Raw genomic sequence first — 24,649 nt, 5'->3', positions numbered from 1 at the left:
TGATTTTCCGATGACTTTACACTTTGAGTAAATAGGCTGCTTTAGTCCACAATATTTAAAGATTTATTTTTGGCCCTTCATTTATTTAATTGTATTTTCTATAAGATAATCTCTAATTTTGAGTATAGTTAGATTTCAGCAAAGATGATATGGAGGAGCCGGCCCTGTGGCCGAGTGGTTAAGTTTGCACGCTCCACTTCGGCAGCCCACAGTTTTGCTGGTTCAGATCCTGGGAGCGGACATGGCACTGCTTGTCAGGCCACACTGAGGCCATGCTGAGGCGGTGTCCCACATGCCACAACTAGAAGGACCCCACGACTAAAAAATACAACTATGTACTAGGGGGCTTTGGGGAGAAAAAGCAAAAAAAAACAAGATTGGCAACAGTTGTTAGTTCAGGTGCCAACCTTAAAAAAAAAAAAAGATGATATGGAAAGGAAGCCACAAAAAATAACCAGGGGAAACCCCTTTATTAATAAAACAAAAGTAATAATAAAATAGAAGATAATGTATAATATTTTCAGTGCTTTAACCATGTGCCAGGTGCTGCACTAAACTCTTTTTAAAAATTATTGCATTTACTCCTATGAATAACCTCATAAAGCAAGTGCTATAACAATCTCTACTTTATAGACGAGGATGCCAAAAGCAGAAAAGTTTAGTTATTGTCTTACTACCTTAAGAACTTTTAACTAGTAAGTTCTAGAGCTGGGTACCAAACTCAGAACTAACTCCATATTCTGTTTTCTTAACACAACGCAATACCATCTCCTTTTAGAAGTAAATGGGTTAACTAACATTCACAGTTCTTAAAAAACAGAAAACCACCTCTCAGAGCCTCCTGTCTGAAAGGGACACTGCTGCTTCTGATGATAATTGAGTATGAGGCTAGTAGAGAATTACACTCCAGGCTGGAGGATTATACTTCTATCAGGATTTGCACAGCTGGAGCAAGATAATTCTCCCTCTTTCTGTTTTAACAATAAAATGTTTTTAGTAAAATGAAGATAAGTCATACAAGTAAACATGCATATATAAAATATTTTGTATTTAATCAAAGGAGAGGAAATGTGAATGTGGGTCTTTCTCTGGAATGCCACTATACCACATCACGCAGATATGAAAAACCCAAACACAATTTTGTGTTGCAAAATACTTTCTTGACATTATCAGTTGTTCTCATTACCTATCAGGGATTGTTTACCACTTCATTCTATTCTGATTTTTCACATTTTCTGTTTTCTGAAATGTAAACATCACTGCTTATGCTGCCTCGTTAAAGTACTTCTGATCTTCGGAGGGAAGAATCTTCACGTAAATTAGACCTAAGTCTAAACTATATGTTTCTTCCCTAAATATTTAAACATAGAAATAATCTCTAGCCATCCTGGCTGTCATTTTAAGCTATTTGACATTTATTGTTCTGAAGACAAGGAAGGTCAGATGTATCAAATCTGCATTTGTGATTCTTGACATTTTTCTCTAACCAGGGGCTTCCAAATTATGGTATTGACACTAATCCTATAAAAGAAAGAAAGAGAGGGAGAGAGAGAGAGGGAGAGTCGGCTGGCAAAAGGAAGGGTGGAAAGACATGCAGGGGAGGGGAGAGGACAGGGAGGGAGGAGAAGGAAGGGAAGGAAGGAGGGAAGGCAGGAAGGGGAGAAACATTTCCCTGTAGCACATTTCCTACCTCAGCTGCCCACAGTGACAAATGCCTATTTAGTGCTTCCCTATCAGCTGCATTTGTCAAGCAGTTGTGTGCGCAGGGGGATGAGGCAGAGCCTGGAGCATGAAGAGAAAGGCAGGTTCTGTGGAATGGAAGGGGATGCATGGCTTCATGATCTATTTAGCATGACCTCTGGTCATACTTCATGGAATGGATTGAGATCATCTGGCCCCATTCCTGAGCTCTCCATCCTTGGTCTCTGTATGGCCCTCTGGACTTCTGTTTTCTTGCCTCAGAGGAGGGAGTTGTGTTCCTTCTCTCCAGTCTCCCCTGCCTGTGGTCCTGCCCATTCTTGCCTCTAAGCTGCAGGAACACAAGGTTTCCCAGTTAAGAGCCTCACTGTGCTCTGGGATGGTCACGTCACAGCTGCAGAAACTTGTCCTCATTTGAAGGCCACTCTTTAAGAGGGAAGGGTGTCAGGAGGAAAGAAGCAAGCATAGTGAGCACTCTGAAACTCAGAGTTTATGAGGAAGAGTGACAAGGGAGGCTAGAAATGTCTGTTTCTTTCACAGAACTCATCATCATTTCTTATTATATTTTTATTTGTTAATTTGCACATTTAACAGGTTTCCCTCCCCAGTCTATAAACCCATGAGGGCAAAGCCCTGGTCTGTTTTGTTCATTACTGGCTGTGCAGCACCTAGCACAGTCTCTGATATACTGAAGCTGCTCAAAAAATATTTGTTGAATTTACAACTGAAAAAAAAAGAAAAAAAGGAAGAAAGAGGAGAAGGAAGAAGAGAAGGAGACAAAAGAAATTATCCAGGGAACGTGGGATAACTGACTTCAGACGTTTGAAGGACCCTCATGTTGGAAGAAGAACAATACTCGGGGGCAGAATGACATTCACAAGTAGAAGCAATAAGACATAGAGATTATAGTTGTGAAGTTAAACAGCCTGGGATTCAAATACTAGATCCTTCTTTCACTAGCTATGTGACCTTGGCCAGTTAATTAACCTCTCAAGCCTGTTTCTTTATCTGGAAAATGGGGATAATAATAAAATCAATCTTACCATGTTATAGTGAGGATTAAATAATCTCTGAAGAACTGTCCAATGGTAACTGTTATCATTATTAAGTTACAGAGGAGTAAAGTTCAGCCATTATTAAATATTTTCCCAACAGATCTGTCCAGAAAGCACAGGCAAGCCTCGTAAAATAGTGACCCCATCTCCCAGAACTATGTAAAAAGATGAGATGGCAGGGACTCTATTTCAAGAAGAGACAGCAGAAGCAGACAGGAGCCTGGAAGGAATGTAACTAAGGCCCGTATAAGAGTCTGCACTCCTATATTGAGTGGTCTTACTAGACAATTATCCCCTGCATTTCTGACACCTGAAAATTCCTTTCTCTTTAGCTTTTCCCTTCTAATTTTCAACATTAAGAAGTTTCATCTATCCTTAATACGCCTTTTCTTCATTCTGCTGAACCCTCTAACATCACTGACATTTCATTCTCTTTTTCTTCCCTTCTTCCTTTCACAGACAGAATCCTTGAAAGATTACTTAAGCACATTTTGCTTCGATTTCTTCAGCACTCCCTCTAAACTTCCTTCTACCTATGCCTGCACTCCAGAAGGCTCTTGGCCAAATACAATGGCCTTTCCACTCCATCTGTGGAACATCTGTTTCCCTTAGCTTCCATGACACCACACAGTCCAGTGGTCTGTCTTTCTTCTTGTAAGAAGCTCTTTCTGGTGACATCATTGACTTCAATTCCACTATCTAATTATGAACTTTCATAAATCCAAGGTGTGACCTTCCTTCCTCTTTCTTCTTCCTCAGGAAAATGCATCTTCTCTCAAGAATTAAACCACCAGGTCCATATAAATATCTCCCACATCCATATCTTCCACCTAGACCTCTCACCAGTTTCTGCCTCTGTTCCATATCTTCATGTGCATACCAGATAACCTGACCTTCAGATGGATGCCCACTACAACAGTTATTATGCCAGCCACTCTCCCCGTAGACCAAATCCTCTTCTTAACTGTCTGCTTTATCAGTAATACCACCAGTCTGCAGGGTCCTCAGGCCAAAACCTTAGATCTTTGACTCCTTCCTTTCTCTTCCCCTTATATCTGGGCATCTCTTGGCCCAGCTCTGAGTCCCTCACTCTTGAGCCAGTGGAACAGCCTCTCAGGGATCCAGTCCAACTACCAGCTCTTGCTTCAGTCCAGGCCTGAGACCTGTGACTAAATTACATTTTCTGAAGAATCTGCAGTCAAGGTGCAGTCAACATGTATCACCCCTACTCAAGAACTAAACAATTTCTGACTTCTTCAGCATCGAATGTAAATTCCTGACTCAATAAGCCAGTCCCACCTCTAACTCAGAGTATCTGACTCATCACCCATTCCCTCAACTTTCAATACTCCTTAGACCTCTCTGCTCTGGCTAGTCCTACTTTCTTACACATACCCACAAACATACAGAGTCAGTCAGTCTGTCTGTCTGTCTCTTTCTCTAACCAATTGTTCATTCTCTGGGCATTATTTTGTGCTATTGCCCCAACTTGGAAGGTCCTTTACCCTTCTCTTTTTCCAGTCTAATTCTGCACTCCCTCCAAGACCCTGTTCTCAAATCACCTCTTTCTGAAAGTTTTTCGAACTCATTTATATCACAATCCCAAAAGAAAACCATCATTCTCAGTAAATATCTTTCGACTTGGCAATAAGCTTACTCTTTCAAAAATTCCAGAGCTATAATTTCCTGTCTCAGAAGAACTTCACCCCTCCCATCATGCACTGAATAAGTGAAGCTCATCAGCCTAAGGGGAAGGTTTTGGAGATCTGGAAATAAAGAATGAAACTGTCCCTAATCACCTCAGCAGGAATAGAACTCTCCAACCTCCATTGGACCACTGTAACCACTTGCATCATTTTTTTTTTGAGGAAGATTAGCCCTAAACTAACATCTGCGGCACAATCTTCCTCTTTTTGCTGAGGAAGACTGGCCCTGAGCTAACATCCATCCCCATCTTCCTCTACTTTATGTGTGGGACATCTACCACAGCATGGCTTGCCAAGCGGTGCCATGTCCGCACCCAGGATCTGAACCGGCAGACCCCAGGCCACTGAAGCAGAATGTGTGAACTTAACTGCTGTGCCACCGCGCTGGCCCCCACTTGCATCATTTGTTCAGCATTCAAGTGCTGCCTTTCACTGGAGTTATTTATTAGCATGCTTTGTCTGCCTTTTCTCCCCAACTAGTTTGTGAGCTCCTCCTGGGAGAAAGAGATTGCACTTCATTCAACTTGGTAAGGGCTTGGTAAAAAAACCCAAACCAATAAATAAGCATTTCCTCAGGCAAAAGTCCAAACATATAGATATCCATAAAAAGGATGTCTAATTTCTATTTGGTGAGCACTCCTCATACAGATCTATATGGCATCTCTAGAGACAAGCCAATATGACCGTGATCTCAAAGTTCATCATATAGGCTCCCAGATATTATGAAGTAACAAGCATTGGACTAGCCATTCTGTCATAAACAGCTGTAAAATTGGACAAAATATATGAAAAAATTCTGGTTTTACTGGATAATCTGTAGCATAGGATTATAATCCTTGAGAGAGGGAAAATAAATGTGGTAAGCCCTAGCACTGTCCTGATTTTCTGCCTTGAGGTATTTACCACACCCATACAGGAAGGAGGAACCCAAACAGAGCATGGTGGTCTCTTGGGCATAAGGTAACAGAGAACGGAGTTTGGGAAGGCTAACACAGCTTGAATTTCCAGGGAGAAAACCAGAGAAGGGGCAGAGAGAGAAATACACTCCATAAAACTGCCTTAGGGGTCCCCTTGAGTCTTTAGCTGAATATTAAGTTGTACATTCCTCAAGGCCGGGAAAAGAACATCTATCAGGGATTATAAGCTAAACAACTTCTGCAGCTCACACAGAGTTGGGAAATGTTTAAGTGCTTAATAACCAGAGTGGAGAATCTCATTGAACACTTGAGGCATTCAGTGGAAATCCCAAAATGGCCAATTTAAGAGCAGGCCTAAACTAACCACAGAATAAAGGTTCCTCTAAACTCCTTCTAACAAAGCTTGACAATAATCTTTGAGAGTATCAAATTGATGGGCAAGTAATTTAACTGCCTGGCCAACAATACTTAACAGTCTTTAAATGAAGAGAACAAAATCCACATACTCAACAATGTAATATTTATAATGCACAACATCCAATAAAAATATTTTTAGGTATGCAAAGAAGCAGGAAAATGTGACCTTTAACCAAGACAAAAAAATGATGACCAGAAACAGACACATAAATGACAGAAATACTTTAACTAGAAGAAAAGAAGTTAAAAAAAAAAAATCTTACAATAGTCAACATTTATTGAGTGCTTGTTATGTGCAAGGTACTGTTGTTCTAAGAGCATTATGTATTATCTTATTTATTCTCACAACAACCTTCCAAGGGAGGTAATCTCTTTGTACCACTTTAAGGAAACTAAAGCACAGAAAGGCTAAGTAACTTACCTATGGTCAACTCAGCTTCCAAGCATTAAGACTAAGATCTGAACCCATGCACTTTGACTCTAATGGTTGTGCTCTTTCCCATGGTACCATATTGCCTCAGAAAAAACTTTAAAACAGTTATTATAAATATGTTCAAGGACTCTAAAAAAAAACATAAGGAAAGAAACAAAAATGGAAATGGGAATTCTAGAGCTGAAAATGTATTGGATGGGCTAGCACATAAGATTAGACACCGCAGAAGAAAAGAAAGCAAACTTCAAGACAAGCAATAAAAACTATCCAGACTGAAGTATAGAGAGAAAGAGGGCTGAAAAAAATGAACAGAATCTTAATGGAATGTGGGAATATATTAAATAGTATAACATAATTGTAATTAGATTCCTAGGAGGGGGGAGCAGAAAAAATATTTGAAAAATTTCCAAATATGATTAAAAATATAAACCCACAAAACCAAGAATCTCTCAACAAATCCCAAGCAAGAAAAACAAAAAGAAAACCACAAGATACATCATAATCAAATTGTTGAAATCCTATGATAAAGACAAAATCCTGAAGCAGCCAGGTGGGAGGAGAGGGAAGGGAGACATAAGGGGAAACATATATAAAGATAATCTCTGACTTCTGATCAGAAACAATGCAAACCATGTAACAATGGAACATCATTGAGGTGCTATCAATCTAAAAGTACATCCAGTGAAAATCTTCAAAAATGAAAGACACTTTCAGCAAACAAAAGCTGAAAGAATTTAAATACGGAAGAATGGCATAACCTTAACTATTAAAGGCTGAAAGAAAAATATTGTTGATGGACACTCTCAGTCAAAAAAGGAATGAGGGACTTCTAGTGCAGCCAAGGTGGAGTAAGCCCACTACATCCTACTAACCCTGCTGCTTACAACCAAAAGCTCTGGACAAAATACAAAAAAATTACTACTAACGGACTCCGAAAAGTAAATAAAACCAGAGAATATTGAGGAAGAGAGCCAAAACCTGGAAAACCAACCCATAGGCAGGTGAAAAACTCTTTTTTCTTGCATCTGTGAGCCAAATATGGGCACCCAGAAAAACTATGGTGTTGGTGCCATGGACAGCTAAAATGCCCAGAGAAATCCTTTCTTTCTGGCCAAAAAGCCAAAAATTGGGGCCCTGTGACCCAGAAACTATGGAAGTAAATTTCCATTTCTTTGTTTCTTCTCTTTTTTCTCTCATTTCAATGATGGTGAACCCTCAGCAGAGTCAGCATGGCTGCGGATGTCAGCAGACAAAACCCTAATAAAAACCCTGTTAGAAACCATATATTCCAGGCTAGAGGACTAGGGAAGGGGTCCCCTTAAGCCAAAGAGTATGGAGGAAAGTCCTGTTTTCTTTCTCTTTCTTATCTCTCTGTTTTGCCTGAGGCAACCCTAGTTGCAGGAATTATGCAATAGTAACAGATATGTAAAACTCTGAGTTTAAGAAGAAACTCAAAGAGAAGAGAGTTGGAGAGGGAAATATGCAAATTCTTTGAAGAAACTGGCCAAGGGTCCCAGCTCACCTCTGAGCAGCACATGTGTGGACAGACTCAAAGCAGCATAACAAAGGCTTTGAGAATAAAACTAAGATTTAAACCACATCCAAGTCTCAGAGCAAACAACATAACATTCAAATTTTCCAGGATACAATCTAAAATTACTCAATATACAAAAGATAAAAAGTGACCAATTCTTAAGGGGAAAGATAATCAACAAATACCAATAATGAGATGATGCAGATGTTGGAATTATCAGACAAAGACTTTAAAGAAGCTACTATAACTATGTTCCATGAGGCAAGAGTTCACATTGTGGAAAATAGATAGAAAGGTAGTTCTCAGTAAGTAAATAGAAATTATTTAAAATTATTTAAATCATATACATTAAATTATGTAATTTATATAAAATTATTTTAAAATGGAAAATTTAAACTGAAAAGTAGAATATCTTAAAAATTATAGCAAAATCAAGACGACAGAGGAAAGATTCAGTAAATTTAAAGATAGATCATAGAAATTGTCTGATCTGCAGAATAAAGAGAAAAAAATTGAAAAAAGAAATTAGCAGAGCCTCAAAAGTATGTGAAACAATATCAAAAGGTTTAATAGCTGTGTAATTGGAGACTCAGAGATGGGGAGAAAGATATTGGTGCAGCAAAAAATGAGAAAATAATGGTTGAAAACTACCCACATTTTATGAAAGACATAAACTTACAGATTCAAGAATCTCAACAAACTGCAAACTGGATAAAGACAAATAAAATCATGCACAAGTCATCAAAAGCAAACTTCTGAAAACCAAGACAAAGAAAAAAATCCTGAAAACAGCTACATATAGAGAAGAACAATTTAATGGCAGAATGCTCATCCAGAACTATGAATGATAGAGGAATAGCATTCTTAAAGTGTGAAAAGAAAAAAATTGTCAACCCAGAATTCTGTGCCCAGTAAAAATATACTTCAGAAATAAAGATGAAATAAGGACATTATTAGAGAAATGAAAACTAAGAGAATTTGTTGCCAGAAGGCCTGTTCTAAAAGAAATGTAAAATGAAGTTCTTTAGGTTAAAAGAAAATGATAAATAGGAAAAATTGGAACTTCAGGAAGAAGGAAAAGCAAAAGAAATGGTATGTCTCTGGGTAAACATAAAGAACTAATTTTCTCTTCTTAAGTTTTTAAAGATATGTATAACTCCCAAAAGCAAAATAAATATATAAAATTTGTCTAGCAGAGTTTTAAATTATGTAGATATAACACATATGACAACTATAATATAAACGAGGAGAGTAAAGGGACACTGTAGTGAAGCAGTAAAATGTCAACTTGAAGTAGACTATGAAAGTTTTATATATATATATATACAAATAAATATATATACACATATATATGTAATGTCCAGAGTAACCACTAAAATAATAATACAAAGAGATAAGCCAAAAAAATAGATAAATCAAAACTGAAATACTAAAACATATTCAAATAACCCAAAAGATGTCAGGAAAGAGACAAGGGAAGAACAAAAAACAGGGAGAGAAACAAATAATAGTAATAATAAAATGGTAGACCTAAATCCAATCATATCAATTATAACATTAAACACAAGTGGCCTAACACACCAACTAAAAGACAGACATTGTGAAATTGAATTAAAAAAAAAAATAAGATCTAACTATATGTTTTCTACAAGAAACCCACTTTAAATGGGTTTAAATTAATAAACAGATTAAATTAATAAATAGATTAAAAGTAAAAAAATGGAACAGATATACCATGCAAGCACTAATCAAAAGAAACCTGGAGTGGCTATATTAATATCAATCAGAATAAACTTCAAAATATAAATATCACCAGGGATAAAAAGAGATATTACATAATAATAATAAAAGAGTCAAATTATCAGGGCTGGCCCAGTGGTGCAGCAGTTAAGTGCACACATTCCACTTCGGCAGCCCAGGGTTTGCCAGTTGAGATCCCAGGTGCGGACCTATGCACTGCTTGTCAAGCCATGCTGTGGCAGGCGTCCCATATAAAATAGTGGAAGATAGGCACAGATGTTAGCTCAGGACCAGTCTTCCTCAGCAAAAAGAGGAGGATTAGTGGCAGATGTTAGCCCAGGGCTAATCTTCCTGAAAAAAAAAAGAGTCAAATCATCAAGAAGGCACCACGATCCTAAATGTGTAGGCACCTAATAATAGAGCTTCAAAATAAACGAAGCCTTTAAAAAGATGATAGAATTGAAAGGAGAAACAGACAAAACAAAAACTTAAGAGACTTTAGCACTCCTCCATTGCTAACATATATAACAAACACACAGAAAACAGTAAGCATAGAAAAGACCTGAACAATGCTATTAACCAAATTGACCTAATTGACATTGACTAAGCACTCCACCCAACAACAGCAGAAAACATGTTCTTTTCAAGTATACATGGAACCTTCAACAGGAGAGCCAATATTCTGAGCCATAAAACAAACCTTAACAAATTTTAAATAATTGAAATCAAACTAAGTATGTTCTCAGCCATATCAGAATTAAACTAGAAATCAATAAGAGAAAGATATCTGGAAAATCCCCAAATATTCAGAAATAAAACACACTTATAAATAACCATGGGTCAAAGAGAAAACCAAATGGAAAATTAGAAAATATTTTTAACTGAAAGTAAATGAAATTTTATCACAACATAATGAAATTCATGAGGCGCAGCTGAAATAGCTATTAGAGTGAATTTTTAGCACTACATGCTCCTGTCAAAAAAAGAAGAAAGGTCTCAAACCAGTGATCTAAGCTTTAACCTTAAGAAACTAGAGGGGGGCCGGCCCCATGGCATAGTGATTAATTTCGGCTCGCTCACTTTGGCAGTGTGGGTTCACAGGTTCGGATCCCAGGTGCAGACCTACACCACTCTTCAGGCATGCTGTGATGACAACCCACATGCAAAATAGAAGAGGACTGGCACAGAAGTTAGCTCAGGGCTAGTCTTCCTCAAGCAAAAAAGGAGGAAGACTGGCAATAGATGTTAGCTCAGGGTGATTCTTAAAAAAAAAAAAAAAAAAGAAACTAGAAGCAAGAAGAGCAAATTTAACCAAAGGCAAACAAAATGAAGGAAAGATAAAATAAAAGAAGAAATCAATGAAATTAAAATAAGAAAAATAATAGAAGAAATCACTATCACAAAAAGCTGGGTTTTGGGGGGAGAAAAAACCAATAAAATTGGTAAAGCTCTAGCCAGAATAACCATAAAGAAAAGAGAGAGACAATGCAAATACCAATATCAAACATGAAAAATGATAAAGGAATACTATGAACAACTTAACTTGCATTAATTCAGCAACTTAGATGAACCAATTTCTTGGGATACAAACAACTAAACTTCACTCCAAAAGAAATAGATAATCTGAATAATCCAATAATTATTATTAAATAAATCTAATTAGTAATTTAAAACTTCCCAAGAAAGACTACACCAGGTCAAGATGGCTTCAGAGGCAAATTCTACTAAACAAAAATTTAAGAAAGAAAAGGTTGCAATCCTCTTCCAGGAAAAATAGTAGAGGGAACACTTTCCAGCTCATTTTATGAACCCAGCATCACCCAGACCCTAAAGCCTGTCGCAGGCCAACAATCCTCATGAACATAGATGCAGAAATCCTCAACATGATATTAGTGAACTGATCCAGCAATATGTAAAAGGATAATATGACATGACCATGTGGAGTTTATCCTAGGAATGTAAAGCTAATTCAACATTTAAAAATCAAACACTGTAAGTCATCATATTTGCAAAATAAAGAAGAAAAACTATATGATCATCTTAATACACGCTCACTCTGAGGGAAACCAGACACTATGTCATAAGGATGTTCTCGCAGCACTGTGGAGAAGACCACCTGGAGAAAAACTGAGACCACCCACCAATAGCCAGCCCAAGCTCACCAGCCTTGTAAGCGGATCCAGCAGCCTCAGTCAAGGTTTAATGACTGCAGCCTTGGCTGCTCTGACTATAATCTCATGAAACACTCCAAGCAAAAATAACCCAGCCAAGCTGTTCTCAAATTCCTAACTTGTAGAAACTATAAAAGATAATAAATTATTAGTAGTATTTTGAGCCACAAACTTTTGGGGTGATTTCCTATGCAATATTAGACAACCAATACAAAAGAAATGTAAATTAAAACCATGAGATGCCACCACACTCTGACAATAACAAGTATTCTCAAGGAAGTGGGGCAAGCGGAACTCTCATACATTACTGGTGCGAATGTAAAATGGCACAACTACTTGGAAAAACAGTTTGTCAATTTCTTATAAAATTAAACATACATTTACCATACAATGCAGCAATTCCATAATGGATTTAAGAGAAATGACAACATATGTCCACAAAAGAACTTGTATACAAAATGTTCATAACAGCTTTATTCATAAAAGCCCCAAACTGAAATCAATCATCAAAAGATGAATGGATTGGGGCTGGCCCAGTGGCCGAGTGGCTGGGTTCGCACACTCTGCTTTGGTGGTTCACCAGTTCAGATCCTGGGTGTGGACCTACACACCATTCATCAAGACATGCTGTGGTGGTGTCCCACATAGAAGAACTAGTATGACTTACAACTAGGACATACAACTATGTACTGGGGTTTTGGCGAGAAAAAAAAAAACGATAAAAAAAAAAAAAGACAAACGGATAAACAAGTTGTGGTATACTCATACAAGGGAATACTATTCAACAATAAAAAGAAATGAACTACTAATACACACAACTACACAAATAAATCTTTAAAGCATTAGAATTCTAAGTGAAAGAAACCAGACACAAAAGAGAACATATTGTATGATTCCACTTATATGAACCTCCAGAACAGAGAAAATTAACATATCGTGATAGAAATCAAATCAGACGTTGGCTAAAGCAGGAAGTGTAGGGGGTTCATTGCAAAAGGTCAAGAAAGACCTTTTGGGGGTTGACAGAAATGTTCCATATCATAATTAGGATGGTGGTTACACAGGTGTATAAATTTATAAAACAAATCAAACTGTACACTTAAAATAGGTACATTTTATTGTATGTGAATTATACTTCAATAAAATTGAAAATAACCATCATATAATGTTGGCCATAGATTCAGAGTGCAGATTTTGACACCAAAAATCAGATTTGTCAGAATCTTTCCCAGCCAAAAATAACCAACTGTTCCCTCCCTCCTCTTTCTTCTACCCCCATTCTCTTTCTGTCACTCTTTTGGTCTCTTTTTCTATATCTACGCTTCTCAGGGTCCAGGAGATAATTCCTGCCTTTGACTTTCCTGGGTTGCCTCTTCTAACACATTCCTCTCTTAGTGTCTCTACTTGTGTCTCTGTCATTCTCAGTCATTTTTGTGTCTCTGTTTATGTAAAAGTGGCTGTGGCTGTGTTTCTATCCATCTTTTTTTATGTCTCCTCTAGACTTTTTTGTCTCTTCTTTAACTGATCTGAACATAAGACCAAAGATTTTTAAAATTTGTGATTATTTATTGAATAGTTGATTTACTTTCTTAATTTTAAAACTGTAAGAAATATTTTGTTTTATTAAAATTATTTTATTTATAAATAAATTTATTTATTTGAAATTAATGCACATAACTTACATGGTCCTTGGTTGTTACTTTCCCCTCAGTTAAGGACCTCACTTGTATAAAGGTTCCCCTTCTCTGCTTCAGGAAGTTTTGAAAGATCCATTCTGGCCACCAAGGGAAAAAATAAGCTCAAGAACTGGGGGAAAACACTAACACTTGTTGAATACCAACTGTGGGTCAGGGCCTACTACCTGCCTTATCCCATGTAATTTTCACAACAACCCTGAGAGATAGGTATTATTTTTCTCACTTTACAAAAAAGAAAACTGAAGTTCAAAGAGAAGAAAATAAATAGCATTGGGCCAATAAATGGTAGAGCAGGGCTTCAACCCCACATCTGTGACTTATTCTATCCATTAGTTGATATTGACTTTTATTTTTGATTTCCCAAAAATCTAATTCATTAGCAGGAAAAATAAAAAAGAAAATGGATTTTAAAAGGGTGATATATTTATAAAGGAATACAATACAACAATAAAAAAGAAAGAACATGGTACACACAGCAAAACTGATGAATCTCACAGAAATCATGTTGAGTAAAAGAAGCCAGACACACAAGAGGACAGACATATGATTCCACCTACATGAAGTTCAAGAATAAGGAAAACTAATTGATGATGTGGAAATCAGGATAGTTACCTTGGGTGAGGGATGAATACCGACTGGAAAAGGACAGGAGGGAACTTTCTGGGGTGCTAGAAATGTTCTGTATCTTTATCTGGATGGTGATTATATGGATGTTGCATATGTGAATTATCAGCAAGCTGTACACAAGATTAACACACTCAATTGTATTTGTAATCCCTCAATTTTAAAAGAAATCATATTCTGTTGTTAAAATGCAGGTTCCTGTGTCCCACTACCAGGGATTCTCTTCCAGAAAAGTCTGGCATTGGGCAAAATGACTTCAATAGAAGAACATCATCCTGAGAAACCTTGGAGAGGGGCCACACAATCCATTTTCAGGGCTGCTGGGCTGTTAACTGAACCCCAAGGCCTGCCTCAAAGCTGGGACCTTGTACTGCTCCTCCTAATGCCAAGGGTTGGCTGAAACCACGAATGGATGAAGAAGAATCTCAGCACTTTTTATGATCTTGCATATTCATTTTTCTACTGCATTATATATTTATTTCTGAATAACCCAGACTGGAGTTTCTACTTAGGTTACACCATACAACACTCATAGTGACTCCATGAGGTAGCCAAGACAAGGTATGTGTTATCTCCTTTAGGAACAAAGACCCAGAGGCTCAACAAGTTTAAGGGAGTTGCACAAGATTTCAAAGCTAATAAAAGGCAAATATCATAAGAGAATCTAAGTCTTCTAGCTCCCAATGTAGTGCTCTCTCCACCACAGAACACTTACTCTAATGATCTGGGCTGAGAATATGGAAAGGATCTGTAAAGAATCCTACCCATGCCCATCCTCATGAACCCATATTCCAAAGAAAACTGAATAAAAGATAAATAAGAGGAAAAGAAAAATATAGTCAATGATTTAAATTTTCCTTCTGATTTCCTTTGGCTATTTGCCTGATTTCCTTTAAGCCTGCTTAGATTTCCTTTGGGTTTTTTCCATACATTTTTCAGACCTTCCCTTTAGCCTTTTCCCTACTCCAGCAAATTCTGACTGCCTACCTCTCCAGGCATTTGTTGTTACTTAACCAGAAACGGAAGGTTCAAGGAACAAAGACTCTTATTTAACCACATGGTTGGGTTTATCTGCCCCAAGGGAGCTCTCCTCAGCCCTGTTCTGGGACCTCCCACTTTCTGGAATGCCTATATCACCAAGTGAATCTGACAGAATTTCCCTGAGAAAGAACCCAAGCTCATAACGGCCCAGCTGGAAACTTCATCACAAGATTTACTGATGAAAAAGAAGTTGTTCTGAGAAATCTGGCTCACCACAAAAGTTACTGGGGTACCTCCCACCTTCTCACTACCCCATCACCAGGCCAACACTGTCTTTTAACTGCTTCCCCCTTATACCTTGACCTGTGTGAAAGAGCCTAGGTCATCACTAGGTTAAGTTACACTGGCCACATCTGAGCCTAGAGGACAACACAATGTCTCTAAGGAAGAAGGCTCCTTGATAGCTTTATTCATAGCTCTCTCCATGTGACCCCTGGACCTATGACCATCCTCACCAACATGCCCTATTCTTCATCTATTCCCAAGCAAAGATGATGTCCACGTGCGTCTTTTGGAGGCAATGGCTCAGCTATGGTTCATAAAAAACACCACCTATAAAATGCTGTATGGATGCTTAAGAGCCTTTTAGGTTGAGGCACTTTCCTGAGGCAGCCTCCCACTCAAGTCCCTGGGCTATGTGTCTCCATGAAATCTAAAAGGTTTAACTGCTCTTAACGGGCTCATGTCCATTAACCAGTTGGTGCTTTCCATCTCTCTCCTGCCTTCCACATAACAAAACTACTCTTCCGTAATGCCTCTATCTTGTTCTTCATCAGTATTAGATTTCATATTTTCATAAAGTTAAAGCTTAGTTTCTTTCTGTAGAAGAAAAAAGAATTGGATTATGAATATGCTGCTTGAATCTTTGGATGAATCCAAGATCAAAAGACCTACAAGAGGATATTAGTTGATAGAAATGAAGTAAATACCATACCTCAACCCTGCTCTTCATGCACATTTCTAGGAAAGACAGACCGTCTATGGCGAGACAATAGAAACTGGTCGCATGGGGAACCCACAGTATCACGACTACTGCCACATACAGCCACACAAAGGAACTACACAACTCCAGATGGCACCATTCAAATAGACTAAAATGTATACGCAACTCTTGGAGTTGTAGAGTGCACAATCTGTGCATTCAAACGCTGGGGTTTTGCTGCTGCTAGAAAAACCATACGCTTCATATTGATGGAGCACTATGTTATGTGTCAGGCACTGGGTTAAGGATTTACATGTATCATCTAATTTATTCTCCATGACAATACCTTGAGATTACTATTCCCGTTTTTCTAATGATGAAATTGAGCCTCAAAGATCTTAAGGAACTTTTCCAAGTCACAGCTATTGACCACCAAATATTTGTTGCATGGCCTTCTGATAAGGATAATGTAAAGCTTTTCATCTATTTACATGTCTTGGTTGTTTATTAATCTGCACCTTGAGATGATTCCCTTAGTGAAAAGGGCCTTGATGTGAAGGCAAGGAGATCTGTGGTCCTAGTCAGTACCTAGCACAGCATCTAGCATCTCAAAACCTCTCAACACATAAATGAAAATGTCAGGTCTACCACTTTCTATCTGTATAAGCTTGAAAAAGTGTTATCAAATGTCTGGATTCCAGTTACTCCATTTATAAAATAAAGCAAATACTTGCCCTGCCTACTGTAGGATTGGTAAAAATAATAAATGTGTCCTTTATAAATTGTAAAGTCTCACATAACTGTAACAAGACATTAATAATGGTTATAAAGGAAAGCAAAATGTCCTTTATGAGTCAGGCTGGGCAAATTCCCATGAAGTGAGGTTATCAGGCAGTAATCCTAAGAGTGGCAGGAAGCTGCAACTTCTGCAGACCCAACTCTCCCTCTCTTCTTCTCTCACCTGCAGGCCAGGCCCTCCTGACCTTCAGCAGACAAACTTCCTTATAAAGGCATTCGCTTTTATTAATGATAACACTCTCCTCCCATACCCCACACACAAACTCCTCATGGATTTTCTTTTACCTGGTTTTGACTTGTGAAAGGATCAGTTGGGTTTAGATGAGCTTCATCTTTCAAATGGTCATATATATTCTCAGCATTTCAAAGGGTTTTCAGTTAACCAGTAGGATTCCACCAAACCTACAACTGATCTCATCTGCTCAAGACCCAGGTACCTTCCGCCTTGCCCAATGACTCAATGCCGCACACGCCTATAGATGCATCTTAGATGCATAATGCCCTGGCAAGTGTGCCTCCCCCGAGTGGATGTACACACAGCACGCCAGAAAAATATTCTATGTTTAATCTGGAGGTAGGGACGAACAAGCCCTGTATTTCAAAATATTTTTTCCAGTATCAACCTTCTGTAAGTGCTTCCTATCAACTTCAAACAGACATATGAAATCATTTTCTTTTCCCCCTGGAAACACCAGTACCCAAAGGCTCTCAAGAGTTGTATCCCAAAAGATCCTGATACCTGCTGCTCTTCCCTATCCCAGCTCTCCTGTCTGTTGTGGCTTCTCAACATCTGAAAATACAGAACTGATTAATTATGAATGCTGTGGCTTGTCTGACCCACATCTCACCTTACTCTTTGCCCTCTTGGAATTCCATACCATAGTCAGAGGAATATCAATTTCAGAAAATAAGGTTTCCCTGATATTCAACCTGAAGTTTCCTTCTGCAAGTCTCATCCTATTACTTCTATGGGCCACACTAAATAACTCATCTTCTTCACTGCCATTCTCCCTCCTCAGAGATTTGTAGATTGTTACCATGGCTTTCCCTTCATCGCCACTTAGCCCAGCCATATATATTTAATTCTTTTCATCTTTCATCGTAAATCAGTCCCTTCAACTCTTAAATCAGCTCTGTGCTCTTCTCTGGACTAATTCCAACTCTCCCAATTCACCTCCAATAACTGATATCCCTTCTGGGAGCTCCAATTTCCTCTCTATCTTCCTTTGCTCTCTTTGCCCTCTCCAGAAATGAAATGGGAAGAGACTGACAGATACGTGAGGTCAACAGTCAGGTATATTGCATTGCATACATCCACTTAAAATTGCTCAGGCCTCTCTATAGTACATGTAAAGTCCCCAGTCATATAACCCCTTTCCTGGAGTGGGAAGGGAGGTGTTTAAAGGGAAACAGGCCCTCCTATCCCACAGGTCATCATCAGCCTGGGGGAATACGGAAGCAAGATGTCAGAACATCTACAAAACAGGTTACAAAGTGGAGCTGTTGGCAATGTGGTAGCCTCTGGGTAAACACCTTTTCTGAGGTCTGGGCTGTCCCAGGATGGTGCATCACCATTCATACAGTCCCAGCAACTGCCTCTCTACCTCTTCTCCATGAATGGGTGCTCTGGGGAACTGCCTCAGACTTTGAAACACTGATCTCATTTATGAATTCAAAGCAGCCCACAAAGAAAAAAACATTAGCATGTCATGCATTATAAGGCCTCTCAGACATCCTTTTGTCCTCTCAGAAAGACCAAACAAGAAATATGAAAGTCTTGCTTTGTCCTGACTGGGTGCTTTTCCATTTTTACCACATCCCTAGTCATGGTCCTGCTCAGATTTAGGAAGCTCTCTTCAGTCTGAGAAAAATAGTCTGCTCCAAGCCCCTCACCACAAGGGGTGGCAGAACACCCATCCTCTCTCCTTCCCTCCCCACAGATAGCTCCATCAGCATGATTGTGTTCCACTAGACAAGACCACCAATCACTTGGGCAGAAGCAGGAAGAAATAAGCTGAGTCGTGCCTATTTTCCCTTTGTATAATTGAAGATCTTACGTTACAGAAGAGTTAAATGCCTTTTCTATAAATCAGAGCCTATATAAAAAGAAAAACCCATTTCCTCAAACATGATAAATAGCAAAATCAATCCAAGTGGGAGAACCTAAGCTTGAATTTTCATACAAGAAAATGAATGGAACCACAATGACATATGTTGCCCCAAACATGAAACATCATATAGCAGGGTGTGTCCACTCCCTCCATGGGGAGGTCTGCAGTGGTGACCGTATCTGAATGAGGCTAGGGAGGCAGTGGTAAGGTGAGAGGCTAGTCCTGCATGGCCGGCTGCCTAACTGCAGACAGCATATGTCTCAGAACAGGAGAGTCCAGCCTGCTCCAAGTGTGATCACCACAAGGCCTGAAGTGCTTTTCAATAAGCTACCTGTCTCTCTTGAGGTCATGGGGAGCTCATCCAGTTACACTTAGTGTCTTATTTGATCCCATCAATAATCATTTGATCCCAATCCTGCTGAAAAATACCTAGCCAAAATTTCTAGCCTTTTAATGGCAGAATCCTGGCTCTTTATGAAAACAGCATTGCTAGATGTGTCAAATGATGCATAAGGGCTTGGTCCAGCTGCCAAATGGACTGTGCTGCTGAGGGAGGACGTGGGATGATCACAGTTCTTCCCTACTTCCAGAGGCAGAGCAGCTCTTGGAGCTCACTCCTTTCTACATGAAACTCCCCCATGCAGCAGCTTCAACTCCTTATCTAAGGCTTGACTGGAGTATATTCTTCAAATGCACTAAGCATGAGACTCTTTAGAGACACCCACTGATAACTTCATGCAACCTGGTTGTATATAGTAGGCAAGTTCAAGGCTGCAGAAAAGACCCCTTTGCCTGTCACCAACATCTGACAATAGCTGATATAGACTGCTGGGACCTGTGGTCATTTAACAAGAGGTGAATGCAAAACTCCAGAGATGCTCATAGACATGAAAATGAAAGAAAATCCCCATTTTTAGAGAAGTCATTTTTATAGCCATTACAAAAACATCAGGCAGTAAAAGAGAATGTTGCATGTATAAACCACAGAGGCCACAATGACTTTAAAGCACTGCTGTTCTTTACAAAAGTACCTGTGGTGAGACAACAGTATTGGTTTCCCATCTCAGTTCAGAAGGCACTATCAAACTCATCAGACCCTGCCTCCTACTATAGACAAATATAAATTCCAGCATTGAACACAAAGGGGTCATTTTAGGTGCCAATGCCACTAATGCTAATGCTGAAATATGCATCCAGACTCTGTTTTCCTTGAGGACCACACACCAGTATGTTTTCTGTGCAATAACTGAGGAACCTCAGCTTCTGGATATCTCTGCTGCATGAGAGTATTGGGTGTATGTGGGAGTGTGTGTGTGTGTTGGGATAAGCAGGGGAGATACTTGTAGCTCTACAATAGGCCTTTTTCAATGCTTTCCATCCAATTAATATTAGACATTAGTAACCAGTGGAGCATAAGAATTTCATTTATTTCTGACGATGAGAATGATAGAAAAGAAGCTGGGTTTGCTCAATGGAATTAGTGTAGGCTTTTAAAAGGCATGATTTCTTTTCTGGCCTTTCTCATTCATTTACACTGTATATTTTATTCACGAGTCTTTCCCCAGTGGTCTTACAGGAGAAATATCCATTGAAAACCACCTGGTTTTCCAGGCAAAGGATACTATGGGAAGAGTTAGAAGTAAGTGCCTGCACACACACCCCCAAATCAGTGAATAAGGGAAGAAAATGAGAGAGGAAATGAAACAGAAACCTCATTTCAGGAGTCTCCAGCAGAGAGATCTGCAGTGAAACAAGCCTGCCAGAGACTGACATCCAGAGCTGCTGCTGCAGACATTCAAGCTAAGAATTGGAGGGGAGGGAGGGGGCGGGGGATGAAAGGCAGGGAACTCAATTATTGTCTCTCCTTGGCTTCACAGTGACTCCCCCAAAGCAAGACAACCTTGGCAACTTTGCCCCTTCTCTCCACCTCTCCCTCTGGTCCCCTGTACCTTAGCTCCTCTGGGACTTTCTCAATGACATCTGAGAGGAAGAACAAGAGTCTAAGAATGAATAGTAGACTGGGGTTGGGGAGAGGGGTGGGTAGAATGAACTAATGAAGCAGAGGCAATCCCTAGGTGAGCCAATATTTGGAGGGGACAGCTGGGTAGGACTGAACAATATGAAGAGGAATTCTATATTCCCTGAGAAAGTGTACCAAATTCCCAAATCTGTGGTGACAGGGAAGAGGAACAAGGGGAGGGAAGAAGGGCAATAGCTTTGAGATCTAGAACTAAGCTTGGAACATAGAAGTAATAGGGGCATTTCAACTGTCCCAGGGGCCCTGGAATAAGGAAACCCAATTTTGGCTGGGACCCTGTGTAAGTCAGTAGAAGGAGGCATTCTGCAATTCCTCCAAGAAACTTTCCTCCCAACTTGGTTGCTAGAGAGGAAGACACTTGGGGACTGACTGCGTCCAGGGAGAAAAATGGTCTAACTGGGGGAGGAGGTTTGCAAAAGGAAAGCGTGCTAATAACCAGAGCCTGAGATTTTGCAAACGGGCGTTAGTGGAAAGTGATTGCAAACTGATGTGACTAAAAAACCAAATCCCCACACGCTCAGGCAGGAGCTGCTCACCGGTCCCGAAGATCTGGAAGAGAAGGCGGGGCTGGGAGGCTCTGATCGCCGCGGACAGCCTTCCCTCTCTGCCCACTTCCGACGCCTTCTTCTCAGGCATCAGGCGGATCCTCAGCCGCCCTTCGCCGTGACGAATCCACCAGCTGAACAGCTCGCTGAGGTTGAATTGGAGCAGTTCCGCAGCCGCCTCCTCTGGGGGCCCGACGCAGCCCTCAAGGATCGCGTCCTCTCCCAGCTCCAGCACCAGCTGCTTGGCGCGCCGGAGCTTGCGAATCGAGCCGCCCTTCAGCACCCTGGACAGCATCCGCGCCGGGGCCGGGGCAGGCGAGCTGGCGCCTGCTGTCCAAGAGACCCCCGGTGGTGGCCCCACCAGCCTAAGCAGTGGGGCGCAGTCGAGAGCCAGCGAGCCGCGCGCCTCCAGCCGGCCAGCCCTGGGCTCCGAGGCGGACGACGGCGGCAGCAGCAGGTCCCGGGCATAGACGCGGAAAAGCGAGGGCACTACGAAGTCCACTGCCAGGCTCTTCCTCTGCAGGCGCGAGTAGCTGAGAGGCTCCCGGGGCTGCAGCGCCGGCCCCACGGCCGGTGAGCCCATGCTCTGGCTGGTCCCGGTCCCGGTCCCGGTCCCGGTCCCGGAACCCGAGGCTGCCGCTGAAAGCAGCGGCAGCAGCCGCCATAGAAGCCCTATACCTCCCATCCCGCCAGAGGAGGGTTGCTTATACTAGTCTCCCGACTCTCCGGGATCCAGCCTCGCCTTCGCTTGCCCCCAGATGGGAAAGGGGCTCCGAGCAGTCCTTAGTCCTGAATGGCTCCTTCTACCTGATCTCTGGGGGATTGTGCGTGCACTGGATTCTCTTGCTTTCCTCCAACTGCAAAGAGGCGAGCAGGAGGAGTCTGAGTAAAACGGGCCTGGAAGCTCAGGGGCGTGTCAAGAGACCCTGAAGCGCGAAGGGCTTTAGCAGCTGGGACCCTGTACCTCTCGCTCGCCGCGCCGAGAGCCGCGCCCCCGTCTGTAGCCCGCTGCGCTCTGGAACAAGAGAAACTACTATGGTCGAAGGGAGGTGGTAATTCAGTACCGTCCTCTCCTGCCCCCGCGGCCTGAGCTGTGCTCTGTCCGCTCTCGAGCGGCCTCCAATCCTCCGTAACTTTCTAGCTGGGAACGGCGGCTCCGAGCTGGTGTCTGCTGTCCTGGACGCCTCCTGTGCTCCTTTCGGTTCCTCTGAGCTCCTCTCCCTCGTCTGGGGGGGAAACCAAGGGTAGAGGCTGCTTTCTCGTGCACCCTCCTGCGAACCTCCGTAGCGGGAAGTCTTCGGACTGCACTGCTCGCCGAACTTCTGGGCTTGAACTGAACGCCCGCGCTGTGAAGCAAAGTCTCAGGCCGCTGCCGCGCAAGTTTGCAGCGTCCTTGTTCTCCTCCCGCGTCTCGTCTCCTCAGAGTTCTCAGGCACCAAGGCGGCTCCGAAGGCAGAAGCGGAGGGAAAGCATTCAGGGCAGGAGAGCCCGAAATCTTCTTGCCCGCTCCTCATCCATCGGCAGCCCCCGAGACTTCGGGTAGCTGGCCAGAGGGCGGCCAGAAGGCAGCCCAGTGCCCCGTGACCCTCCGGACAGCAGCGGCGGGAGGTACCAGCTGCTACCGCCGTTGCCGCCCCCAGAGCCGCTGGATCGCATCTGCCTGGGTGCCCGCCACTTGCAGCTGGCGGAGCCGCGAGCGCGCTCTGGGAGGGGGCGGGGCCACAGCCGCAGCGGGGGCGGGGCTCGAACGCCAAGTCCGCGCCGCTGCCTGGTTCACGCAGGCCCGCCCCGCCCCGCTCGCACCCGCCAACCAACGGCGCGCCGAGGTCGGCTCCTATGCAAATCTGCAGAGGCTTCAGCATTCATTGAGAAAAGCACAGAGCCCGCCCCGCCCTTCCTCTGTGCCTCTCCTCTCTCTCCTTCCTTCCCCTCCTCCAGATTCCCTGCCCTATTTCTCTGCTGTGTGAACAGGAGCCTGTTTTGGATAAATGTGAGGACCGGAAGAGGCCTTTGTAATCAACCACTCTTTCTAACTATGCACTTAAGAGATTAAACAGGTCCGACTTCGGAAAAGCAGGTTCTGAAATAAAACTGGTGGTAAGGGGAAGGGAGGAGGGGCAGCACGACACTGCCAAATCCAAGAACAGCTTGGATTAGGGCCCTGAGACAGAATCTTCTCTAACCCTTCAGTTATCTGAATACATCCCGGGAACCTGTGGTCCCACCATCTACACAGGAAAAGTTGGCAGGGTGGAGGTGGAAAGTGGCAGCGATCTGGCAGAGTTCTTCAGCTACAACTCATCTATTTCAGACCTCTCAGCCACCCCGCGTTTTCTCAGAAGGGTGCTTGAACATGTGTCCTTTAGTCTCTGCAAGGTAAATATTTGAAATTCCAGTTTCAGAGATAAGAAATCTGAGTCACAGAGATCTTAATTGATTTTCCTTGGGTCGCACAGTCATATGTGCCTCCCAAGCCCTTACTCATGTGCTCTTAACCACTGCTCTGCCATATCCCTCCATGAGTAACAAGCCAAGAAGCTCTCTGGGTGACTTAGCTGGAAGGGATAATGATCAGACACTCTTGCTCACAGCCTTGGGAGTAAGAGTTCAGAACCACTGTTCTTTTTTTACTCACCTGTGAAATAAGAACTGTACCTCTGGTCTCTCTTTCCCTTCATCTCTCCTGAGCTGCCAACACAGAACTCAGATAATGGCTGTGTTTATAACAAGTAGTTCACTAGAACCAGAGACAGAACTACAATCTTTGGTTTACAAAAATCCTTCCATTCCTTCTACTCAAAGGTTGATTGTCAGGCCTTGTGCTAACTGTCGGAGCTAAAAATAAGGCAAGATGCTCCCTTGAGGAGCTCACAGCCTGGCAGGTAGCAGAGGAGCTTCCTCACAGAGTTAGAGCACAGAATGGAGTTGAATCTTCCTCACTGAGTCACAGAGGGCTGCAGTAACTTGCCCACTGCCCCACAGGAGGTGGTGGCCAAGCAGGGCCTCTGCTCTCTGAGGTTGGGCTCCTTTGAGCATTGTGGCTTGCCTTTGGCAACTGGAAGACCTAATAACAAAAGAATATTGATTCTTGGAATGACTTGCTTCCAGCTCTATGTTTGACAACTCACTTAATTTGACAAGCAACTTGCCTCTCCTTGGAACTCAAAGTGGGTGCACTGACTTGACAAGTTCAAGGACAAAG

At 41.7% G+C, this 24,649-nt stretch overlaps 1 protein-coding gene across 1 annotated transcript in view; it reads right to left on the bottom strand.

Moving 5' to 3' along the window:
* Positions 1–22,132, bottom strand: part of ALK (ALK receptor tyrosine kinase) — a 665,412-nt gene extending 643,280 nt beyond the window's left edge. The window contains exon 1 of the mRNA XM_046663493.1: positions 21,439–22,132. Coding sequence (XP_046519449.1) covers positions 21,439–22,132 — 694 coding nt within the window. The remainder of the gene's footprint in view (positions 1–21,438) is intronic.
* Positions 22,133–24,649: the final 2,517 nt, after the last annotated feature.

The sequence above is a fragment of the Equus quagga genome, chromosome 5 (assembly GCF_021613505.1).
Source record: "Equus quagga isolate Etosha38 chromosome 5, UCLA_HA_Equagga_1.0, whole genome shotgun sequence".
In the NCBI taxonomy this organism is placed as follows: domain Eukaryota; kingdom Metazoa; phylum Chordata; class Mammalia; order Perissodactyla; family Equidae; genus Equus; species Equus quagga.
The sequence above is the reverse complement of the archived record's forward strand: the minus strand, read 5'-3'. Positions and strand labels throughout refer to the sequence as shown.